At 43.1% G+C, this 20021-nt stretch overlaps 1 protein-coding gene across 1 annotated transcript in view; it reads left to right on the plus strand.

The window, feature by feature from the left end:
* The first annotated feature begins 2025 nt into the window (after positions 1–2025).
* Positions 2026–20021, plus strand: part of LOC118387803 (neurogenic locus notch homolog protein 1-like) — a 58249-nt gene continuing 40253 nt past the window's right edge. The window contains exons 1-3 of the mRNA XM_035776523.1: positions 2026–2336; positions 4106–4187; positions 13728–13990. Coding sequence (XP_035632416.1) covers positions 2279–2336; positions 4106–4187; positions 13728–13990 — 403 coding nt within the window. The 5' untranslated portion in view covers positions 2026–2278. The remainder of the gene's footprint in view (positions 2337–4105; positions 4188–13727; positions 13991–20021) is intronic.

The following is a 20021-nucleotide window of genomic DNA, read 5'->3' on the forward strand; positions in this document are numbered from 1 at the left end:
AATTTCTAAGCAAACAGCTGAAGGCAGGGCCTTCTCCTATAGAGCTCCATTGTTATTGAATGGTGTGCCTACCCATGTGAGAGACTCAGACTCGGTCTCAACCTTTAAGTCTTTACTGAAGACCCATCTCTTCAGTAGGTCATATGATTGAGTGTAGTCTGGCCCAGGAGTGTGAAGGTGAACGGAAAGGCTCTGGAGCAACGAACCACCCTTGCTGTCTCTGTCTGGCCGGTTCCCCTCTCTCCACTGGGATTCTCTGCCTCTAACCCTATTACAGTTGCTGAGTCACTGGCTTACTGGTGCTCTTCCATGCCGTCCCTCGGAGGGGTGCGTCACTTGAGTGGGTTGAGTCACTGACGTGATCTTCCTGTCTGGGTTGGTGCCCCCCCCTTGGGTTGTGCCGTGGTGGAGATCTTTGTGGGCTATACTCGACCTTGTCTCAGGATGGTAAGTTGGTGGTTTAAGATATCCCTCTAGTGGTGTGAGGGCTGTGCTTTGGCAAAGTGGGTGGGGTTATATCCGGCCTGTTTGGCCCTGTCCGGGGGTATCATTGGATGGGGCCACAGTATCTCCCAATCCCTCCTGTCTCAGCCTCCAGTATTTATGCTGCATTAGTTTATGTGTCGGGGGGCTAGGGTCAGTATTTCTCCTGTCTTATCCTGTGTCCTGTGTGAATTGAAGTATGCTCTCTAATTCTCTCTTTCTCTCTCTCTGAGGACCTGAGCCCTAGGACCATGCCTCAGGACTACCTGGCATGATGACTCCTTGCTGTCCCCATTCCACCTGGCCGTGCTGCTGCTCCAGTTTCAACTGTTCTGCCTGCAGCTATGGAACCCTGACCTGTTCACTGGACGTGCTACCTGTCCCAGACCTGCTGTTTTCAACTCTCTAGAGACAGCAGGAGTGGTAGAGATACTCCCAATGATCAGCTATGAAAAGCCAACTGACATTTACTCCTGAGGTGCTGACTTGTTGGACCCTCGACAACTACTGTGATTATTATTATTTGACCATGCTGGTCATTTATGAACATTTGAACATCTTGGCCATGTTCTGTTTTAATCTCCACAGCCAGAAGAGGACTGGCCACCCCTCATCGCCTGGTACTTAATATCAACAGGCCGCACTAGTAGCGCAACAATTAAAAATAGACACCAAATGTAAAGTTCCTGACGATCATAGCGATCTGACTCCCCCTTTCTGGTTGAACTTTGAATATTCCTGTTCATGGGCTTGGGCCACTGACTCTTACATGGTTGTTCTGTTCTGCATTGTGCACTATTCTAGTAATTTGAAATTCGATGGAATAACCATTTAAACTCCCCAACACATTTTTTTTCTTCTTTTTCCCCCCCTTTATTTAACCAGGCAAGTCAGTTAAGAACATATTCTTATTTTCAATGACGGCCTGGGAACAGTGGGTTAACTGCCTGTTCAGGGGCAGAACGACAGATTTGTACCTTGTCAGCTCGGGGGTTTGAACTCGCAATCTGGTTGCTAGTCCAACGCTCTAACCACTAGGCTACGCTGCCGCCCCAAGACAAGGCATGACGGCCTGGGAACAGTGGGTTCAAACCCCCGAGCTGACAAGATACAAATCTGTCGTTCTGCCCCTGAACAGGCAGTTAACCCACTGTTCCCAGGCCGTCATGCCTTGTCTGTCGTTCTGCCCCTGAACAGGCAGTTAGTTAACCCACTGTTCCCAGGCCGTGGGTTAAGGCGTGCATATCCCACATCTGAATAGTGCCAAACTGCATTACATTCAAACAAATACAAAAGTATTAACAGGACATGATACAGCAACAAGATACAACGTGTATTATGCGGGCTACATTCACAAATGGGGGGAAGGTGTTTCCTTTTCAATGTATTATTGTACACATTTCATTACACGTACTGTATATACATACAGTATCTGCTCATTTGACAATGACAGTGAAACCATATCGAATGCGTTGACTTGATAGGCAGCGGTTGGTCTACCTGAGTGAATGGTAACCCCCATTGCCTGAGGATATTGGGCTGGGGAGGAGGAACTTTCAGAGTAGCGCGATAGACTGCTCTTCATTCCGAACTCAGAAGCGTATGCGTCGACATCTCACGAATTGAGTTCTCACGGAGACTATTCTCTCCGGAGTGTGTCGTCTGGCAGTCCAATTTATTTATTTACAAAGGATATTTATTTGAAACAATTTAACCACGTCTGCAGCTAACGACACTGTGGATCTATGCAAATCGTAGGAATTGTAGGGCTTTTTTGAAGTTGAAGAGAGGAGGAATGTATCGTTTCTTTGTGAAACTAACGTTTCTTATTCCAGTCATCGTCATAACACAAGGTAAAGTGCCTGGAAAAAAGCTACTGTAAAGTTATTTCTCCAACGGATTTAAACAATTGGAGACTGAATGTTTTAATTCAAATCAATATTGTTAAGTTGAGTTGAATGACTTACGTTGAGTTTGATTTTGTTGAGTGCTGCAAGATCACTATTCGTTCATTTCAGTAAATGAGGCTTTAATGTTTGGAAAATAGGCTACTGGTGCTCTGCCTCAGTCTACGGATGTGAAGTGGTACTTAATCTGATATGATTTAGAAGTCTTGTTGGCTATTTGATTTGCTTTATTACGGATCTCTGATCTTCTGCGTCTTTCTCAGTGCGAACAAATCATGGGAACTCATCCCTCTGTGCCTTGGCACATCGGTCTTACACACTTCACAACTCAAAGTGATGACGATAACTTTAACTGTATAGACTCTTGACTAGTAGACTTAAGCATATTTGCAATGTAACACGTTTAGCCCACTAAGCATATTGGCTATTGTTGATGTGTGACCTTTGTTCATCTTCTTCTTCTTTTTTAAACGTGCACTTGATTTAGTTTTGTTGGGCTATATCTAGATTTAAAATTAGATCCATTTTGTTTTATTTCTCATGAAGTAGGCTAAGGTTAGCCTAGGCCTGACTAAACTTGATTTCGTCTGTGGAGCGATAGTTTCGTGGTAGGCTATGTATGGAAGGCGTGTGTGCGGGGGGCGTTGGTGAGAGGGTGTTATTCTCTCTCTATGGGAGAGCGTGTCAGTCCCGTAGGAGGTGGGGGTTGCTGACTTGTTTTATGGCTCGTGCGGGACTGTGATTTCTTTTGTTCACACGTCTGAGCTCAGCAGCTGTTGCGCTTTCCGCGCAAAGTTAGCCTTGAGAGCTGTTAATGGGTACTATGGATCTCCAATGTCATCAGGGCTTGATGCGCCCAGACGGTAATACACTCGTGTCCCCCGGCGACTGGTTCGTGCATAAAACATTCTCCATTCAGGCTGCAAAAGGCTTTGATTTCCTCCTTAACTCGATTCAATGGCAAAAACGCGGGAAATTAAGTGGGAAAATATGCACACAATTTTCCACCACCATGCTAGAGTGGCTAATGCCTAGGAATGCAAGTCACGGATGTTGAGTATCGCATTCAGTCAATCTGGTTGCAGCAGTCTATTGTTTACCCCTGGCTGATGCTGCGTTCAAAGCAACTGGGAACTCGGAAATGTACGCCACCCGACTTCAGTGGGTCCAAATCAAGTCGAAACTCGAGAGAAACGAGTTCCGACTGGGAAAAATGTATTTGAACGCCACCAACAAAAAAACATGCCACCTGCTGGAGGGAGACAGACATGGCTTTGGCAATGTAAACATGTTTCCCATGCCTATAAAGCCCCTTAAATTGAATTGGCAGATTTTTGGATGAGTTTGGCCTCTCTCTTCCTCTTTGACGTGGGAGCAACATCAGGAAGTAGTATTAGCCCCCACCATGCATGCTGCTAGCCTCGCCGGCCAACAAGTAGTCTAGACCTACATTGTCCCCCAAACCACAGCTTGCACACAACATGATTAGTTTCAAAGCACACATCTCAGTTGGCATTTAGCAAAAATGGTTATCGTGCAAGTGTTATTAATGTGAATTGGCTTTTAAAGTTCCACTTTCTGCAGCCTATGTCTTACGGTAAAATAACGTTTTTACAGTGGGCCTATTAATGACTGAATTGAATGTGTTTTTGTGTGAATGACTGTTTTTGTGAGAGTGTTATTGTTGCTCCTTTATAACAGATTTTTCTCTACAGGTCTAAGATGCTCTCTAACTACTGAATCATGTCTGAATGGAGGGAGGTGTGAGGCCTCCTCTGACAGAAATGGAGAATGCAGGTAAATAGTCCACAGTCCACATATTGACAACACTTTGCTGAATGGCTTTTCTTGTTTGATATCAACCTCAGAACCTTTCCCCCAATACCAGGCCAGTTATTACAACCGTGATCAGGATTTTGAGTTTGGGTGTTTCTAAGCACACGAGTTCAAAGTTGGGTTAGGTTAATGGAACTCTGAAGTTATCCGTGGGTATTTTGTAAGGTGCATCGTGCAGTGTTAGGGGTATAGTAAGGTTTTGATAATAGTGTGTGGTACTAGACATATTAGAGTGTTCTTTGGTAGGCTATAGAGGCAAGAGGCCTTGTGTTTCCCCTCATTCCAGCCTTTGAGAGGCAACTCTGCTCAGCAACCAGAGGCCCTCAACTTTCCTCTGAGCAAGGTCCTTCCTGTAGCCGCAGAGCCCTGTGCGTCTGCACTCCAAAAGAAAAGACTGAAAGAGAAGTCCCCACCCCCCCGCGCTTATGAATGCAGGACACTTCCCCGGCGGCGTGAGGGACGCGTCCCAGTCCTAAATCTTGTTTTTCTGCTCTTTCATGGGGCGACAGCTGGGGATCGACTGCCGCCCGGTGACCATTGTCCCTTAGTCAGAGCAATGCTGTGTGACTAATCAGAGTGGGGCTTCCCAAGAACGCTACAACTACTAACCCCCAAAAAAAAAAAAAAAACCGCCACAACACACCCTAAAACTCTTGCTGTACCCCGTTTGAGTGCTCTTCTCCTGATTTCTGAATAGGCATTCTTCCCCCTTATGAACTCCAGTAGAGGGCCAGATGGCGCTGAAATGTAATTGGATTGGATGTTATTGGTGGAGTGAATTTAATTGGAGTAAACTGAAGAAATTTGAAAGCAAACAAGTGGGAGTGAGTGGAGCAGATGAGGGCTCTCTAGCCTGTGCCTGATGCTGGTGCAGGGATGGGCAGTATATGTTACAAAATATTGTGTATTTATATACTGAGTATTTTTACATTTGAATTTAAAGACCTTCTGTAAAAACAAATATACAAATGACCCGTGTTCATCCCTGAAAATATTTTTATCACCATGGTGCTGGTGGTCTCTGAAGGAGTTCAGTGGTGGGTGTGGCCTGATGGCATTTGGGGAAGGCCCCACTCTGGGGACAGGGAACCTATGCTAGCCCGTGGGCCACAACTCAATTACATCTGAGTTAGAAGTGCCTTTTGTTAAGTAAGTCAGGTGTTAAATTAGATTAAAATGAGGCTGGATTGCCAGCACAGGATAGGGGCATCTAGTGCCTCATCAGATAGAGATGCGGATGTCTCTGTCCACTCTCTCCTTAAGCTGCATTTACAAAGGCAGCCCAATTCTGATATTTTCAAATGACCAATTAGTGACAAAAAAATCAGAATTGGGCTGCCTGTCAAAACGCAGTCTTAGTCTTCCTCTTACTCATCATGTATCTCAATTTTCCTCACCAAGCCAAAACAACCATCAATCATACTCGACATTTAGGTGTGCCAGTGTCAATATCCAGGGGTCAGAGTGGAGCGTCACTGGGAAGGATCTGGGAGGGTATTGATTATCACACGCACACATCTCGTTCCACCTCAAAAACGCAAGAGGATTTCGACCCTCACCATTTCAGATGGTTCTGCATTCATTTATGTTAGAAACAGAAAATATACGTATTCCTGCAAGGTTATTATTATTTTTTTTTTAAATATAATTTGATATCTGAGAAGTTAAGCTAATTGAGTAAATCCAAATTGGCTATTTTATTTATATTATTCAATAAATATATTACCTAACATCCGATTTGGAATAGACGTTTTTCTAACAATGACTTAGATATGAGGAATCCAAAGGAATGGTCCAAATTCACTGATGGACACCCTATGCCAATCCCACCCCAACAACAGGTATATAGTATCAGTCTGTTTAACAAGTAGTATGGAACTGCGGCTCGGAGTATTGTTTCTTCATTGCATGTAATGTATTCCCAATGAATTTGGTGATGTTTTTTCACCCTTCTCAGTGAATTTTGTTCTTGAAGTTATTGGGCACTGCATCTGTGCTTGATGCATCACTACAGACACCCTGGTTTGAATCCAGGCTGTATCACAACTGGATGTGATTGGGAGTCCCATAGGGCGGAGCACAATTGGCCCAGCGCTGTCTGAGTTTGGCCCGGTGTAGGCTGTCATTGTAAGAATTTGTTCTTAACTGACTTGCCTAGTTAAATAAAGGTTCAATTTAAAATGTTTTTTTTGTATGTCCCATCCTCATCCTGATATTACCAGATTGGGATGACTAGATGGTGCTGTTTATCATTTTTAACTACAGAAATGTTTTCAGAACAACATGGTGGGTTTTATGGTTTGCTGAAATGACATGGAATGACCCCCAACTGTTTATGTGGAATTACCTAAGGTAGCTAGATTGTCTTGGGAAAAGTGTGCCCAAGTTTCAGTGTGTGGTTTGATTGATGTGATGGTGCGGAGTTCCATCAGAGGAGGGCGGGTGTCAGCAGCAGAAATGTCAAAGAGCATTTAGCACATCATCTGATCACCCTTTTACTTATTTTGAGGAATTTACAAATGATTCAAGTCATTCTAGATGAGTGATCCAGAGATTGGGCCCTTGACACAGATGGCAGTTATGGTGAGGTGGAGTTTGACTCAAATATACTGGGATAGATTTCAGTCATACTCTGTCAGAGACCTGACAGGTCAAAGGTTTAGAGAGTTAGAATGGACCATGATAGGGGCTTAGCCTGGTCCGGATATGCACACTTTAGTTCAGATAAATGAATAGAACATATTTCCATTCAAGTCAATGTTTTATGATGGACCAACTGGTGGCAAAATTCTATATAGTGGACCAAGCTAAAATGCATCTGGATCAAACTATTAGGTTTGGGTTTAGAACAGGACATGGTTTTACTGACTTGTTTACGCTGCTCCTTCCTGCAGGATTGCCTCACCTCCTCGAAAACAGGAAGTACTTTTTTTGGGGGGGTGGGGGGGTCGCCCATGTATTCTGTCCTCCACCTCAGGTTCCAAGAATAGCTCACCTTAACGCTCACCTTATGGCTTCACATCCTTCCCTCCACTTGCATCGATATTAGTTTGGTCTGAAGGAGTTTTGTCTGACAAGGAGTTTGGTCTGGATGAAGCACACCTGGTGCCTAATTTATAAAACTGTGCAGAGGATTCACATCAAAAGGTGGCGTACGGACGGAACACAGACGGTGCTTATGCACAAAAATATTCTGATTCATAACACAGTGCGCACGCACGTCCCACGCCGGTTTCTCTTTATAAATCACATTCAACTCGAAATTTGGCACACGTGAGCGAGTGTCTTGTCCCACCTTTTTAAGGCTCATAATTGCCTATAAATAGTCCTCCAATAGGATTACTCCGTGATCTCTGGCAAAGCTCAACTCCTAGTTGAGGCTTAAGGCCGTATCAGGAGCCGGCCGGTGCGGCCCAGGGTCAAGCGCCAAGCGTGTTGGCAGGTGTTGGGCTTTTATTGGCTTATAAGTCTCAAGGCCCAGCACTCCTTTCACGACCCGAACCATTCCCAAGTGCTGAATTTCCATTGGAGATTTACCCCAAGTTTTACCCCGAGCTAGAGGTCTGGGCAGGATGGATTTCTTCATCCCGCCTGCACGCGCAGCTTTTCATACCTTCTGTCCGATGCCCACCCACTACCACAAGAACTGGTCCCAAACCCAATCGCAGTCACTAGTCAGCCATGGTCCCAGCAATTGTGTGCCCTATAGGCAATATCAAAATATGCACAAAAAACCAAAGAAATAGGTTAAATTACCAGAGATTCTCACATGGCCCATTATATTAGGTTATTGCTGTGCTATATTAGCCAATAGGCTTGACGTAGTTTGAAGATGAGAGCGTGAAATATTGCACTTTCTCTTGAGCTATTTTATAGCCTACCTTTTTGGAGTGGGGCGATTTTCAGACCGAGACAAATATAGGTGATCAATATGTATTTCTAGACAATGCATGTCCTAATCATATCGAGGAAGTTCATTTCCTTGGAAAGATAGCTGCCCCATGCTCTCTGTTCATGCATAAGGTATAGAATACAATTTGAAAAAATACCTCACTCACATGGCTACTAAATTTAAAGCAGCAAGAATGATGAGAGTGGACATTTGCACTTTCTCTTGACCTACATTTACATGTAGGATATAGCCTACCTTTTAGAAGGACGATTTGGCAGATGGAGACATATAAATGTTAATCAATATTAAAGAAAATTAAAAGGAGCAACGCTCGCTCAAAATGGTAGCTTATTCTACGCCCCATCGTCAGTGATTGATCAACAGTTCTACTCCCAGTAGCACATTTACTCAGTACTGGTGCCCGTCGTATATTGCCTCGTTATTGTTACTATTTTTCCTTTTGTTTAACAAATGTTTCTTACTTACTTTTTAAAAACTCTACATTGTTGGTTAAGGGCTCGAATGTAAGCATTACACCTGTTGTATTCGGCGCATTCTCTTTTATTTACCTTTATTTAACTAGGCAAGAACAAATTCTTATTTACAATGATGGCCTAGGAACATTGGGTTAACTGCCTTGTTCAGGGGCAGAACAACAGAGTTGTACCTTGTTAGCTCAGGGATTCAAACTAGCCCTGGCCCAACACTCTTACCACTAGGCTACCTGCCGCCCCATTTACAGTAACAACCGGGGGAATATAGGGGGGAGGAATGAGCCAATTGTAAACTGGGGATGAATAAGTGACCACATGAGGGCCAGATTGGGAATTTAGCCAGGACATCAGGGTTTACACCCCTACGATAAGTGCCATGGGATCTTTAGTGAACACAGAGTCAGGACACCTGTTTAACACCCTACACAGGGCAATGTTATGTCCCCAATCACTGCCCTGGGGTATTGGGATATTTTTTTAGACCAGAGGAAGGGTGCCTCTTACTGGCCCTTTAACACCACACTTCCAGCAGCATCTGGTCTCCCATCCAGGGACCAACCAGGACCAACTCTGCTTAGCTTTAGAAGCAAGCCAGCAGTGGGATGCAGGGTGGCATGCTGCTGGTAAATGTGACAAATAAAATGTTATGTGAAGACTAAGATAATGCTGAAAGGGCGGAAAAATATGAGCAGAGGGTTAATTAAGTAAGAAAGGGGGTGGTGGTGTGGGGAAGAGGTAAAGGACGGAGTTTACCTGAGCAGTGGCAACAAACAGCAGGAAGGTAAAAGCCACAAGTGTCACACTTATTCATGCACGGACATGTACTTTTTATTTATTTTATTTAACTAGGCATACACACCAGAATGTTTTTTTATCCGCGCAACAGACTGCTATATCGGCTCGATAATAAAGGACTAGTAAAGGCCCAGTGCACTACGTTGTGTAAAAGGGGGGTAAAGGTGGGAGTTGGGGGCTGTTTTTGTGTAGGAGGCTAAAGTCACTCTCAGTGGCAGATGGCAGATCAGGCCCCATAGGGGGAGGGGAGGAGAGGGGGCTGGCCCAAAGTCACAAATGTGTTTGGGGTCAGGGGTCAGGGAAGCATCTGCTCTGGCCCTGAGGGGACATTGCATTGCTGGGAGAGACCTGTTGCTGGGGTCTGTTGCTGAGGCCTGATGGTTTTACAGCGTGGGGGGGACTGACTTTAGGACAAAGAAGATCCATTACAGTGAGGGGATGGGGAACACGCACGGATAGGCAGACACGTGCACGCACAGACTCCACCTCTGTCTTTCTCTTTCTTTGTCTATTTCGCACAAACACAACTCTCTCCAAACATATAGTAGCAATTTTAGTGTGAACAAGCCCCTGACACAACCCAAAAAGTTGTACTGCATGACTGTATTGTATTGAGTTTTTTTTGTTTACTTATCATGTTACCTCATCCCCATATTATTATTTTTTTGCTCCTTTGCACCCCAGTATCTCTGCTTGCACATCATCATCTGCACATCTATCACTCCAGTGTTAATGCTAAATTGTACTTATTTTGCCACTGTGGCCTATTTATTGCCTTTACCTCCCTAATCTTACTACATTTGCACACACTGTATATCGTTTTTTTCTATTATGTTGTTGACTGTACATTTTTTTTATCCCATGTGTAACTGTTTGTGTCGCACTGCTTTGCTTTATCTTGGCCAGGTCGCAGTTGTAAATGAGAACTTGTTCTCAACTGGCATACCTGGTTAAATAAAGGTGTTCTCAACTGGCCTACCTGGTTAAATAAAGGTGAAAAAAAGAATAATAAATAAAAAGCAGTGGAAACTGAAGTCTGCATGGGAGGCAAAGAAAGACACGGTTTTGCCAATTGCCTCTGGCTGGACCCCTGGGAAGGGTAGAGCGGTTGGCCTCACCTCCGGTCCTCATAGTCTCGTAGTGAGTCAACCACAGAGTCTCCCAACAGGCACGCGTGAGGTCTGAGACGAGCTCTGTAAAAATTACACATATAGGAGAGCTGTAAGAAGGTTCAGAGAGTCATTGCTCTCAGCCCTGTTTTTTAATGTATATATGTAATTGTTATTTAACTAGGCAAGTCAGTTATGAACAAATTCTTATTTATAATGACGGCCTACCGGGGAACAGGGGGTTAACTGCCTTGTTCAAAATGACAGCTGACCTTGTCAGCTCGGGTATTCAATTACTGGCACAACGCTCTAACCACTAGGCAACCTGCCGCCCCATATGAATTGACAAAGCTATCAATCATGTTACACCATCTATTCCTATGTGAAGACTCAATAGCGCATTGAATCCAAATGAAGTTGGTTAAGATGGCGTTGCATGGAAACATAACATGTGCAGTTGGAGGTACTCCAGGGTGTGACGTTGCAGGCTAGCTCAGTGCTGCCCCCTCTCATTGAGTAACTCCAGTTGAAGGCATAATGGGGTACTGCAGGCTGCTATTAGCAACTAAATTATTCTTAACGTCTTCTGTGTGCGATTTTTAAAACAATCTGTTCAATGATATATCTGGTGTATTACAAGCAATCATTGGTCCCGTGATTGTCTTTTTGTTTTTTACACGAAGATCCATCACGTAAGATTGCCATTTTTCCATTCACTATAGTGGTGGATGCTGTTTTCTGCTAACAATGCCAACAGTACCGAGGTCGGCCTTGAACTTCCGTGGCTTAAATGAGAGTCGTTCTCCCCTGGCTGTGAGAGAGATCATGGGTCATCACTTTCATGGCAGTAAAGCTTATTTTGAATTTGAGGGAGAGAGAGGATTCACAAGTGAGAGTATTTCGAGAAAGTAAGCGGTACTGTTGCATGGTGTACCTAAACTTCAGTACTTTTGATACTATAACACAAAATGCTCAGGTATTCGAATTTGTTACTTTCCGTTCTATAAAAAATTTGTCGCACATTTTGGAAATCACCAAAATGTATTGAACTTATTTGAAAATGTAATTCATTTTCCCAAGCTTATCATAAGACATGAACAGATTGCATCAATGATTCCTATTCCCTGCTTCTTTCTGAAGCGGTAATGGCACGGGAATGCCCCTGACTGTGTGTCTACAACTTTGTGTAGCCGTTAGCGATGCTAATGATAACCATCTTAATGTAGTTGGATAGGCTAATCAAACAACAGTGCTAGCTGCATGCATACTTGAATTAAAGGGTAAACCACACAAAAAAAACTGGGGGAAATCTGTCCTTTTCGTGTTTTTTTTATGTGGTATTGTTTTGGTATTGAGTATCATGATACTAAACCTGATATTGGTATCAAAGTGAAAATTCTGTTAACGTGACAATACTAGGTGAAATGGTGACTCCGGGTTAAGGTCTCATGTTTTTTTGTAGCAACACGCACCTTTCGGTAACATGATACCCCCGCCATTGCATGTGTTCCTAGACCCCTGAATAGAAATGTCCTTTTTGTCTTCCCATTTGCGGTACAAGAAAAGAAGAATCATGTTGAAAACATCACCACTGTTAGCTCATTTCAAAGAAAAACAATTGCATATTTGAGTAATAGCTACATGTAATGAACGTTTAAGTTTGTTTTACATTACGTTTTTTTGTGCCTGGCAGTTAGCTGCAGGCTACTCCTCTAGCAGCGTGCTAGCTAGCTGGCTAAAAACAGGACGCAAGCTCGCCTTTTTAGCTTCCCACGTGAAATAATCCGATTTTATAATTAAATAATATGCCATGGCAAAAATGATTATACTTACCTGTGTAACCTACAACATTATCCCAGTTTTCATATAAACTAAACATAGAATGTCATCATGTTTGGACACAGAGAAAAGCACATGGCTAGTAGCTGTTTTTACCATTTGAAAATAGCCTGGAATCGTGTAGTTATACTTCTAAACAAAATACCTTTTTGGGGTGAATTGTAATAATGTTGTTTGGCTTATTATTTGAGCAGTCCCAGAGATCATATTTGGTTATCAATACATATCCTATAAAGATCAGATCAAGGAACCAAGTGAGTTTGGTGGTAAAATACAGCTTAATTGCCTACACAACACTGCCCCCACGGTTGTGCAAGGAATTATATGTTGCTTTTATGCATACTGCAAGTAGACCTCCTTTCATGACAAAATGCATCCACTATCGAGAGGACAGCATCCCCCTCTAGAGGAGGGGAGAGGGGGAGGAGGTGTGCCTAACAGCTGCCTTCATTAACATGCGCACCTGCTCCCTGTGTAGATTCTACAAGGCCAACAGATGCCCTCTCTAACATGCATAGACACACTTACACTCTCTCTAGCTCTCTCCCTCTCACACACACACAGATTCTCTAGATCGCAGTCTAGATCTCTTAGTATAAACGTTAGATTATTACAGTGATGCCTAGTCAGACTAGTTTTCCCCTGCCAACCACATCTGCTGCCATGGTTTGGATGGGGGTGAGGGTCTTTCTGGGAATAAAGAGGGTGTCTCATGATGTGTGTGTGTGTGTGTGGGGGGGTGGACTAGGAGACTGTTGCTGTGTGTCTGTGGTGGGAGTGTGGAGGGGCACAGAGGGGCTTAGTAGCTTTAATGTGGTGCTCCGTATCTGGGCAGCTGGGCCGATCAGGGCCCCTTGATCTCTAGGGTCATGACGGGATGAGAGTGGCAGCCTGGGTTAGAAAAGGTAGCTGGAAACGGGCACAGCGAGACTGTCCCCAAATCCTGTTTTTGGTGGCGTCTGTTGTCCCAGCAGAGTGTGTTTTCGAAGTTCTGAGGGACATTTAATCCAGGGAGACACACTAGGAAAACAGCCCACCCTGGCCTGGCTCTCGCTCCATCCCTCCCTCCCTTGCAGGGCTCCGGTGGGCCTCTGCTGAGCGGGAAACTGATAGGGCCACTATCCACACCCATCCTCTTGCTTCCCTCCACTCCTGGCTCGTTAGTATCATGTGTTGATATAGCGTTTGGGGAGATACAATTCTATTGTACTGCATGAGAAACTGCAATGGAATTCCACCATATTCTATCCTCATTCTCTACATAAAAGAAGTGGTGCCTCTGCTTTTATACCATTTATGACTGCTTTAGACAGTTTTAGACTGCTGTCCACTTGTTTCGACCACCTCTGTCACTGGTCTCCTTTCTCTCCAGATGTACAAGTGACTATGTGGGTAGCCGCTGCCAGTACTCCAACCCATGCAACCCCTCGCCATGCCGCAACGGAGGCGAGTGCCGCGCCGTATCCCACGGCAACACTTTTGAGTTCCACTGCAAATGTCGACTGGGCTTCTCCGACCAGCTGTGCCTGACGCCTACCAACCATGCCTGCATGAGTTCGCCATGTCGCAATGGAGGGACTTGTGACCTGATCACGCTCTCCGACTACCGCTGCCGCTGCCCGCCCGGATGGTCAGGTAAGATATTAAGATGTATATTTTTAAGGTAATTTCTGATTTTAGTGAAAGATAGAGACACTATATATATACAAAAGTATATGGCTATTTCAGCCACCGCTGTTGCTGACGGGTGTATAACATCGTGCACATTCGTGCAATCTCCACAGACAAACATTGGCAGTAGACTGGCCTTACTAAAGGGCTTAGTGGCTTTCAACATGGCACCATAATAGGATGACACATTTCCAACATATCAGTTCGTCAAATTTCTGCCCTGCTCGAGCTGCCCCAGTCAACTGTAAATGCTGTTATTATGAAGTGGAAACGTCTAGCAGAAACAACGGCTCAGCCGCGAAGTGGTAGGCCACAGCTCACAGAACGGGACTGCTGAGTGCTGAAGCGCGTAAAAATCGTCTGTCCTCGGTTGCAACACTCACTACCGAGTTCCAAACTGCCTCTGGAAGCAACGTCAGCACAAGAACTGTTCGTCTGGAAAGTCATAAAATGGGTTTCAATGGCCGAGCAGCCGCACACAAGCCTAAGATCCCCATGCGCAATGCCAAGCATCAGCTGGAGTGTTGTAAAGCTTGCCGCCATTGGACTCAGTGAAAACACGTTCTCTGGAGTGATGAAACGAGCTTCACCATCTGGCAGTCTGACGGACAAATGTGGGTTTGGCAGATTCCAGGAAAACGCTACCTTCCCGACTGCGTAGTGCCAACTGTAAAGTTTGGTTGAGGAAGATTAATGGTCTGGGGCTCTCTTTCATGCTTCAGGCTAGGCCCCTTAGTTCCAGTGAAGGGAAATCTTAACGCCACAGCATACAATGACATTTTTGAAGATTCTGTGCTTCAACTTTTCAGTTTCGGGAAGGCCCCCGTGCGCAAAGCGAGATCCATACAGAAATGGTTTGTCGAGATCCGTGTGGAAGAACTTGACTGGCCTGCATAGAGCCCTGACCCCAACCCCATCGAACACCTTTGGGATGAATTGGAACGCCGACTGCGAGCCAGGCCTAAACGCCCAACATGAATGCCTGACCTCACTAATGCTCTTGTGGCTGAATGGAAGCAAGTCCCCGCAGCCATGTTCCAACATCTAGTGGAAAGCCTTCCCAGAAGAGTGGAGGCTGTTATAGCAGCAATGTTCTAACATCTAGTGGAAAGCCTTCCCAGAAGAGTGAAGGCTGTTATAGCAGCAATGTTCCAACATCTACTTTGTGCATGACACAAGTCATTTTTCCAACAATTGTTTACAGACAGATTATTTCATTTATAATTCACTGTATCACAATTCCAGTTGTTCAGAAGTTTACATACACTAAAGTTGACTGTGTTAAACAGCTTGGAAAATTCCAGAAAATTATGTCATGGCTTCAGAAGCTTCTGATAGGCTAATTGACATCATTAGAGTCAATCGGGGGTTTACCTGGGGATGTAGGCCTGCCTTCAAACTCAGTGCCTCTTTGCATGACATCATTGGAAAATCAAAAGAAATCAGCCAAGACCTCAGAAGAATTGTAGACCTTCACAGGTCTGGTTCATCCTTGGGAGCAATTTCCAAACAACTGAAGGTACCATGTTCATCTGTACAAACAATGGTACGCAAGTATAAACACCATGGGACCACGCAGCCGTCATACCGCTCAGGAAGAAGATGCGTTCTGTCTCCTAGAGATGAACGTACTTTGGTGCGAAAAGTGCAAATCAATCCCAGAACAACAGCAAAGGACCTTGTGAAGACGCTGGAGGAAACCGGTACAAAAGTATCTATGTCCACAGTAAAAATGTGTCCTATATCGACATACCCTGAAAGGCCGCTCAGCACGGAAGAAGTCACTGCTCCAAAATCGCCATTAAAAAAAGCCAGACTACTGTTTGCAAATGCACATGGGGACAAAGATCGTACTTTTTGGAGAAATGTCCCCTGGTCTGATGAAACAAAAATAGTAACAACTTTTTGGCCATCGTTATATTTGGAGGTAAAAGGGTGTCATGTTGTGGGGGTGCTTTTCTGCAGGAGGGACTGGTGCACTTCACAAAATAGATGGCATCATGAGGCAGTAAAATGATGTGGATATATTGAAGCAACATCTCAAGACATCAGTTAAAGTTTGGTCGCAAATGGGCTTCCAAATGGACAATGACCCCAAGCATACTTCCAAAGTTGTGGCAAAATGGCTTTACGACAACAAAGTCAAGGTATTGGAGTAGCCATCTCAAAGACCTGACCTCAACCCTATAGAAAGTATGTGGGCAGAACTGAATAAGCATTTGCGAGCAAGGAGGCCTACAAACCTGACTCAGTTACACCAGCTCTGTCAGGAGGAATGGGCCAATATTCACCCAACTTATTGTGAGAAGCTTGTGGAAGGCTACCCAAAATGTTTGACCCAAGTTAAACAATTTAAAGGCATTGCTACCAAATACTAATTGAGTGCATGTCAACTTCTGAACCACTGGGAATGTGATGAAAGAAATAAAAGCTGAAATAAATCATTTTCTCTACTATCTGACATTTCACATTCTTAAAATAGTGGTGATCCTAACTGACCTAAAACGGGGACTTTTTACTAGGATTAAATGTCAGGAATTGTGAAAAACTCTGTTTAAATGTATTTGGCTTGTATGTAAACCTCCGACTTCAACTGTATATATTTACAGGCCCATTTAATTTTGTTTGGCTTGCCATTCCAAATAAAATAAAATAAATTGCTCATATAATCAAAAAACAAGTTGCTAGATGTGTAGGCAAGGCCATAAGCAAGTAGGTGAACTAGGATATGACTAAGTAGTTCATCAGGGTTATTTTTCTATCACGTAGACAAGTATTTTCCTTTCCATGGTATCAAGATCTTATCTATTTAAATTTCTATTAAAATGTATTTTATTGAGATCATTTGTTTATTTTTGGCATTTGAACACAAAATATTATTGGTAAACTACACGGTAATATAAAAGTTATATATTTTAGTGATCCAATACGTGATAATAATAATATAGTACATTTATCATTAAAAAAAATATATCTAGATCCTCTAAGGCTGTGGACGGATCCAAATTGTGGATACATTCTTTTTTTAAAGAATCATCAGCCTACAATGACACATTTTTGTTTTTAAGCCCTGGATTTCTAGCTCCTTGATATTATTGTTGGATCTGATTTGAATAGCTGACATTTCGATTGTCAAACAAATAGATATGCCGATAGTGGACAACCTTGTTTTAATACTTTCTGAGAAGTAGCCATTATTTACTATTTTACACCTAGGTTACTATACATAACTTTAACCCATTGAAATATTCCAGGCATTTATATATAAATTCCAGTCGTACTTTGTCAAAAGCCTTTTCAAAGTCGGCTGTGGTTTCACAGATTTTTCATAGTGTTCTATTGTTTCCAGTACTTGTCTTATATTATCTCCAATGTATCGTTCATGTAAAAAACCTGTCTGATTAGGATGAATAATATCCGACAAAACCTTATTTATTCTATGCGCTATGCATTTTGCTAGAATTTTTGCATCACAACACTGAAGTGTAAAAGGGGCCTCCAATTTCTTTTACGGACTGGATCTTTATATTTAACACTTGGGCCCTGTTTCAGTAATAATGCAATCAGATTTTCTTGTTGACTGTCTGATAATCTACCATTTTTATAGGACTGGTTAAAACATGCTCATAGCGGTGCTCTGAGTACATCAAAAAAGGTTTGGTATACCTCAACTGCCTAGAAGACCAGCATCCCGGAGTCTGCTCTTCACTGTTGATGATGAGACGTGTTTTTGCGGTTACTATTTAATGAAGCTGCCAGTTGAGGACTTGTGAGGCGTCTGTTTCTCAAACTAAACACTCTGTTTATAGTCCAATAATATATTTAAAACCATCCATCTACCTTGTGGATCTGTTTGAACAATTTGCACAGTCAGATCAAAATTATTGTTCAATAAATCATCACCCCTTTTGAGTTTCTTTTCCCATGGGAGACGTATATTTAGCCACCCCCCCCCCCAGTACCTTTTCCACACAATTTCATCTACATTTGTTGAATGAGTTTCCTGTAAACAAAATATATTATATTAATTCTCTTTAAGCTAGGTAATGATAATCTTTTCTTATTTTCTGCTAAGCCATTACAATTATAAATGGCAATGCTTATTTCACCATTTACCATAATGAGATACACGTTTAAATGAAATTTATTGTAATATATGTTTATAAACTTACCATTAAGAAGTACCATAATGATTGAGTATGATATAGCTGTACCATGATATTTGCACTGCTACTAGGTAAACCTTGAATTGTTGATCTATGGGTCTTTAGCTAAGTCCAGCTAACATTTTGATATGCTGAACATCATTACTTTTATATTATTTGTCCTACCTCTCTTATTACAAGATGGAGTCCAGACAGGCTATTTTAGATTAGGCCTATAGTGTAATTCACCATATCAAATGAATTGACAAGGAAAGTTTGAAGGGGGAGATAGAGAGGCCGCTATAGTATTACTAGTGATGTCATGATTATCCCAGCATGTGCCTTATTCCAGAGGAAGATTGGCATTTGATTAGTTTTTCCCTAAATGCCTCATGTAATTCTTTATTTTTTTAAATTCAGTTGAATATTTTATTTATCTGTTCTTTTACCAGGTAAGTTGACTCATTTACAGCAACGACCTGGGGAATAGTTACAGTGGAGAGGGGAGATGAATGAGCCAATTGTAAACTGGGGAATATTAGGTGACCGTGATGGTTTGAGGGCCAGATTGGGAATTTAGCCAGGACCCTGGGGTTAGCACCTCTACTCTTACAATAAGTGCCATGTAATCTTTAATGACCTCAGAGAGTCAGGACACCCGTTTTAACATCCTATCCAAAAGACGGCACACAGGGCAGTGTCCCCAATCACTGCCCTGGGGCATTGGGATATTTTTTTAGACCAGAGGAAAGAGTGCCTCCTACTGGCCCTCCAACACCACTTCCAGCAGCATCTGGTCTCCCATCCAGGGACTGACCAGGACCAACCCTGCTTAGCTTCAGAAGCAAGCCAGCAGTGGTATGCTGGGTGGTATGCTGCTGGTTCTATGCCAGAAGCATGATGGTTTTTATTCTAGGCGTAAGGATATTTCAACATCATGTCTAAATGATAAAAGGCTACACTGATCCCTCATGCTTGGCTGCCTAGGAATAGGTGTCCCCCCCATAGGGTTAGTATTTAAATTGCAATATGTTGCCTACATCAACAGCCACTGTCATCCAGTTTCATTAAATAGACCTAGGCACTATGCTTTTTTTATTGCACATTTAATTAAACTGACGATTTGGAGATGTTCAACTTCAATTAATTGGCACAAAATGGGCATCGGACAAATAAAAAAAAATTGTCTCTGGCTTGCATAACACAGATGTTGGTCGCCTAAATTGTGGTAGGCTAGGTCTAATATATAGGCTAGCATAGTCCAGCCTATTAATTAACATCTAATTTACACATATCTGTCTTCACTATTCCCTTCTTGCGCAATTCATGCATCTCCACTGGCCTCCACTGGCCATCTATCTTCCATCCTCTCTCTCTTCCATCCTCTCGCTCTTGCTGGATCGAATCCCTGAGCTGAAAAGGTAAAAATGTGTCATTCTGCCCTTGAGCAAGGCAGTTAACCCACTGTTTACCGGCCCATGAAGACGTGGATGTCGATTAAGGCAGCACCCCGCACCTCTGATTCAGAGAAGAAACATTTCAGTTGAATGCATTCAGTTGTTCAACTTACTAGGTATCCCCTTTCCCTTTCATTTCCCTCTTTTATACCTCTCTCTTCCATCCTCTCTTCCTCTCTCTATTCCGCTATCTCTTCTTCCTCTCTCTTCCATCCTCTTATAGCTATTGAACCAGTAGCCTAGCCCAATTCGTGTCCCAAAAGTAGCAATATAGTTTGGTCACTTATTTTGAGCAAATACAATTATTTGAGGAAAGAGGCACCTTGCTCTTGCTTGCTGGATATAAAATAGGCTACTGCTTTCACAATGAACTGGCAGGGAAGTTTGAATTGC

Source organism: Oncorhynchus keta, unplaced genomic scaffold (genome assembly GCF_023373465.1).
Source record: "Oncorhynchus keta strain PuntledgeMale-10-30-2019 unplaced genomic scaffold, Oket_V2 Un_contig_1083_pilon_pilon, whole genome shotgun sequence".
NCBI lineage: Eukaryota > Metazoa > Chordata > Actinopteri > Salmoniformes > Salmonidae > Oncorhynchus > Oncorhynchus keta.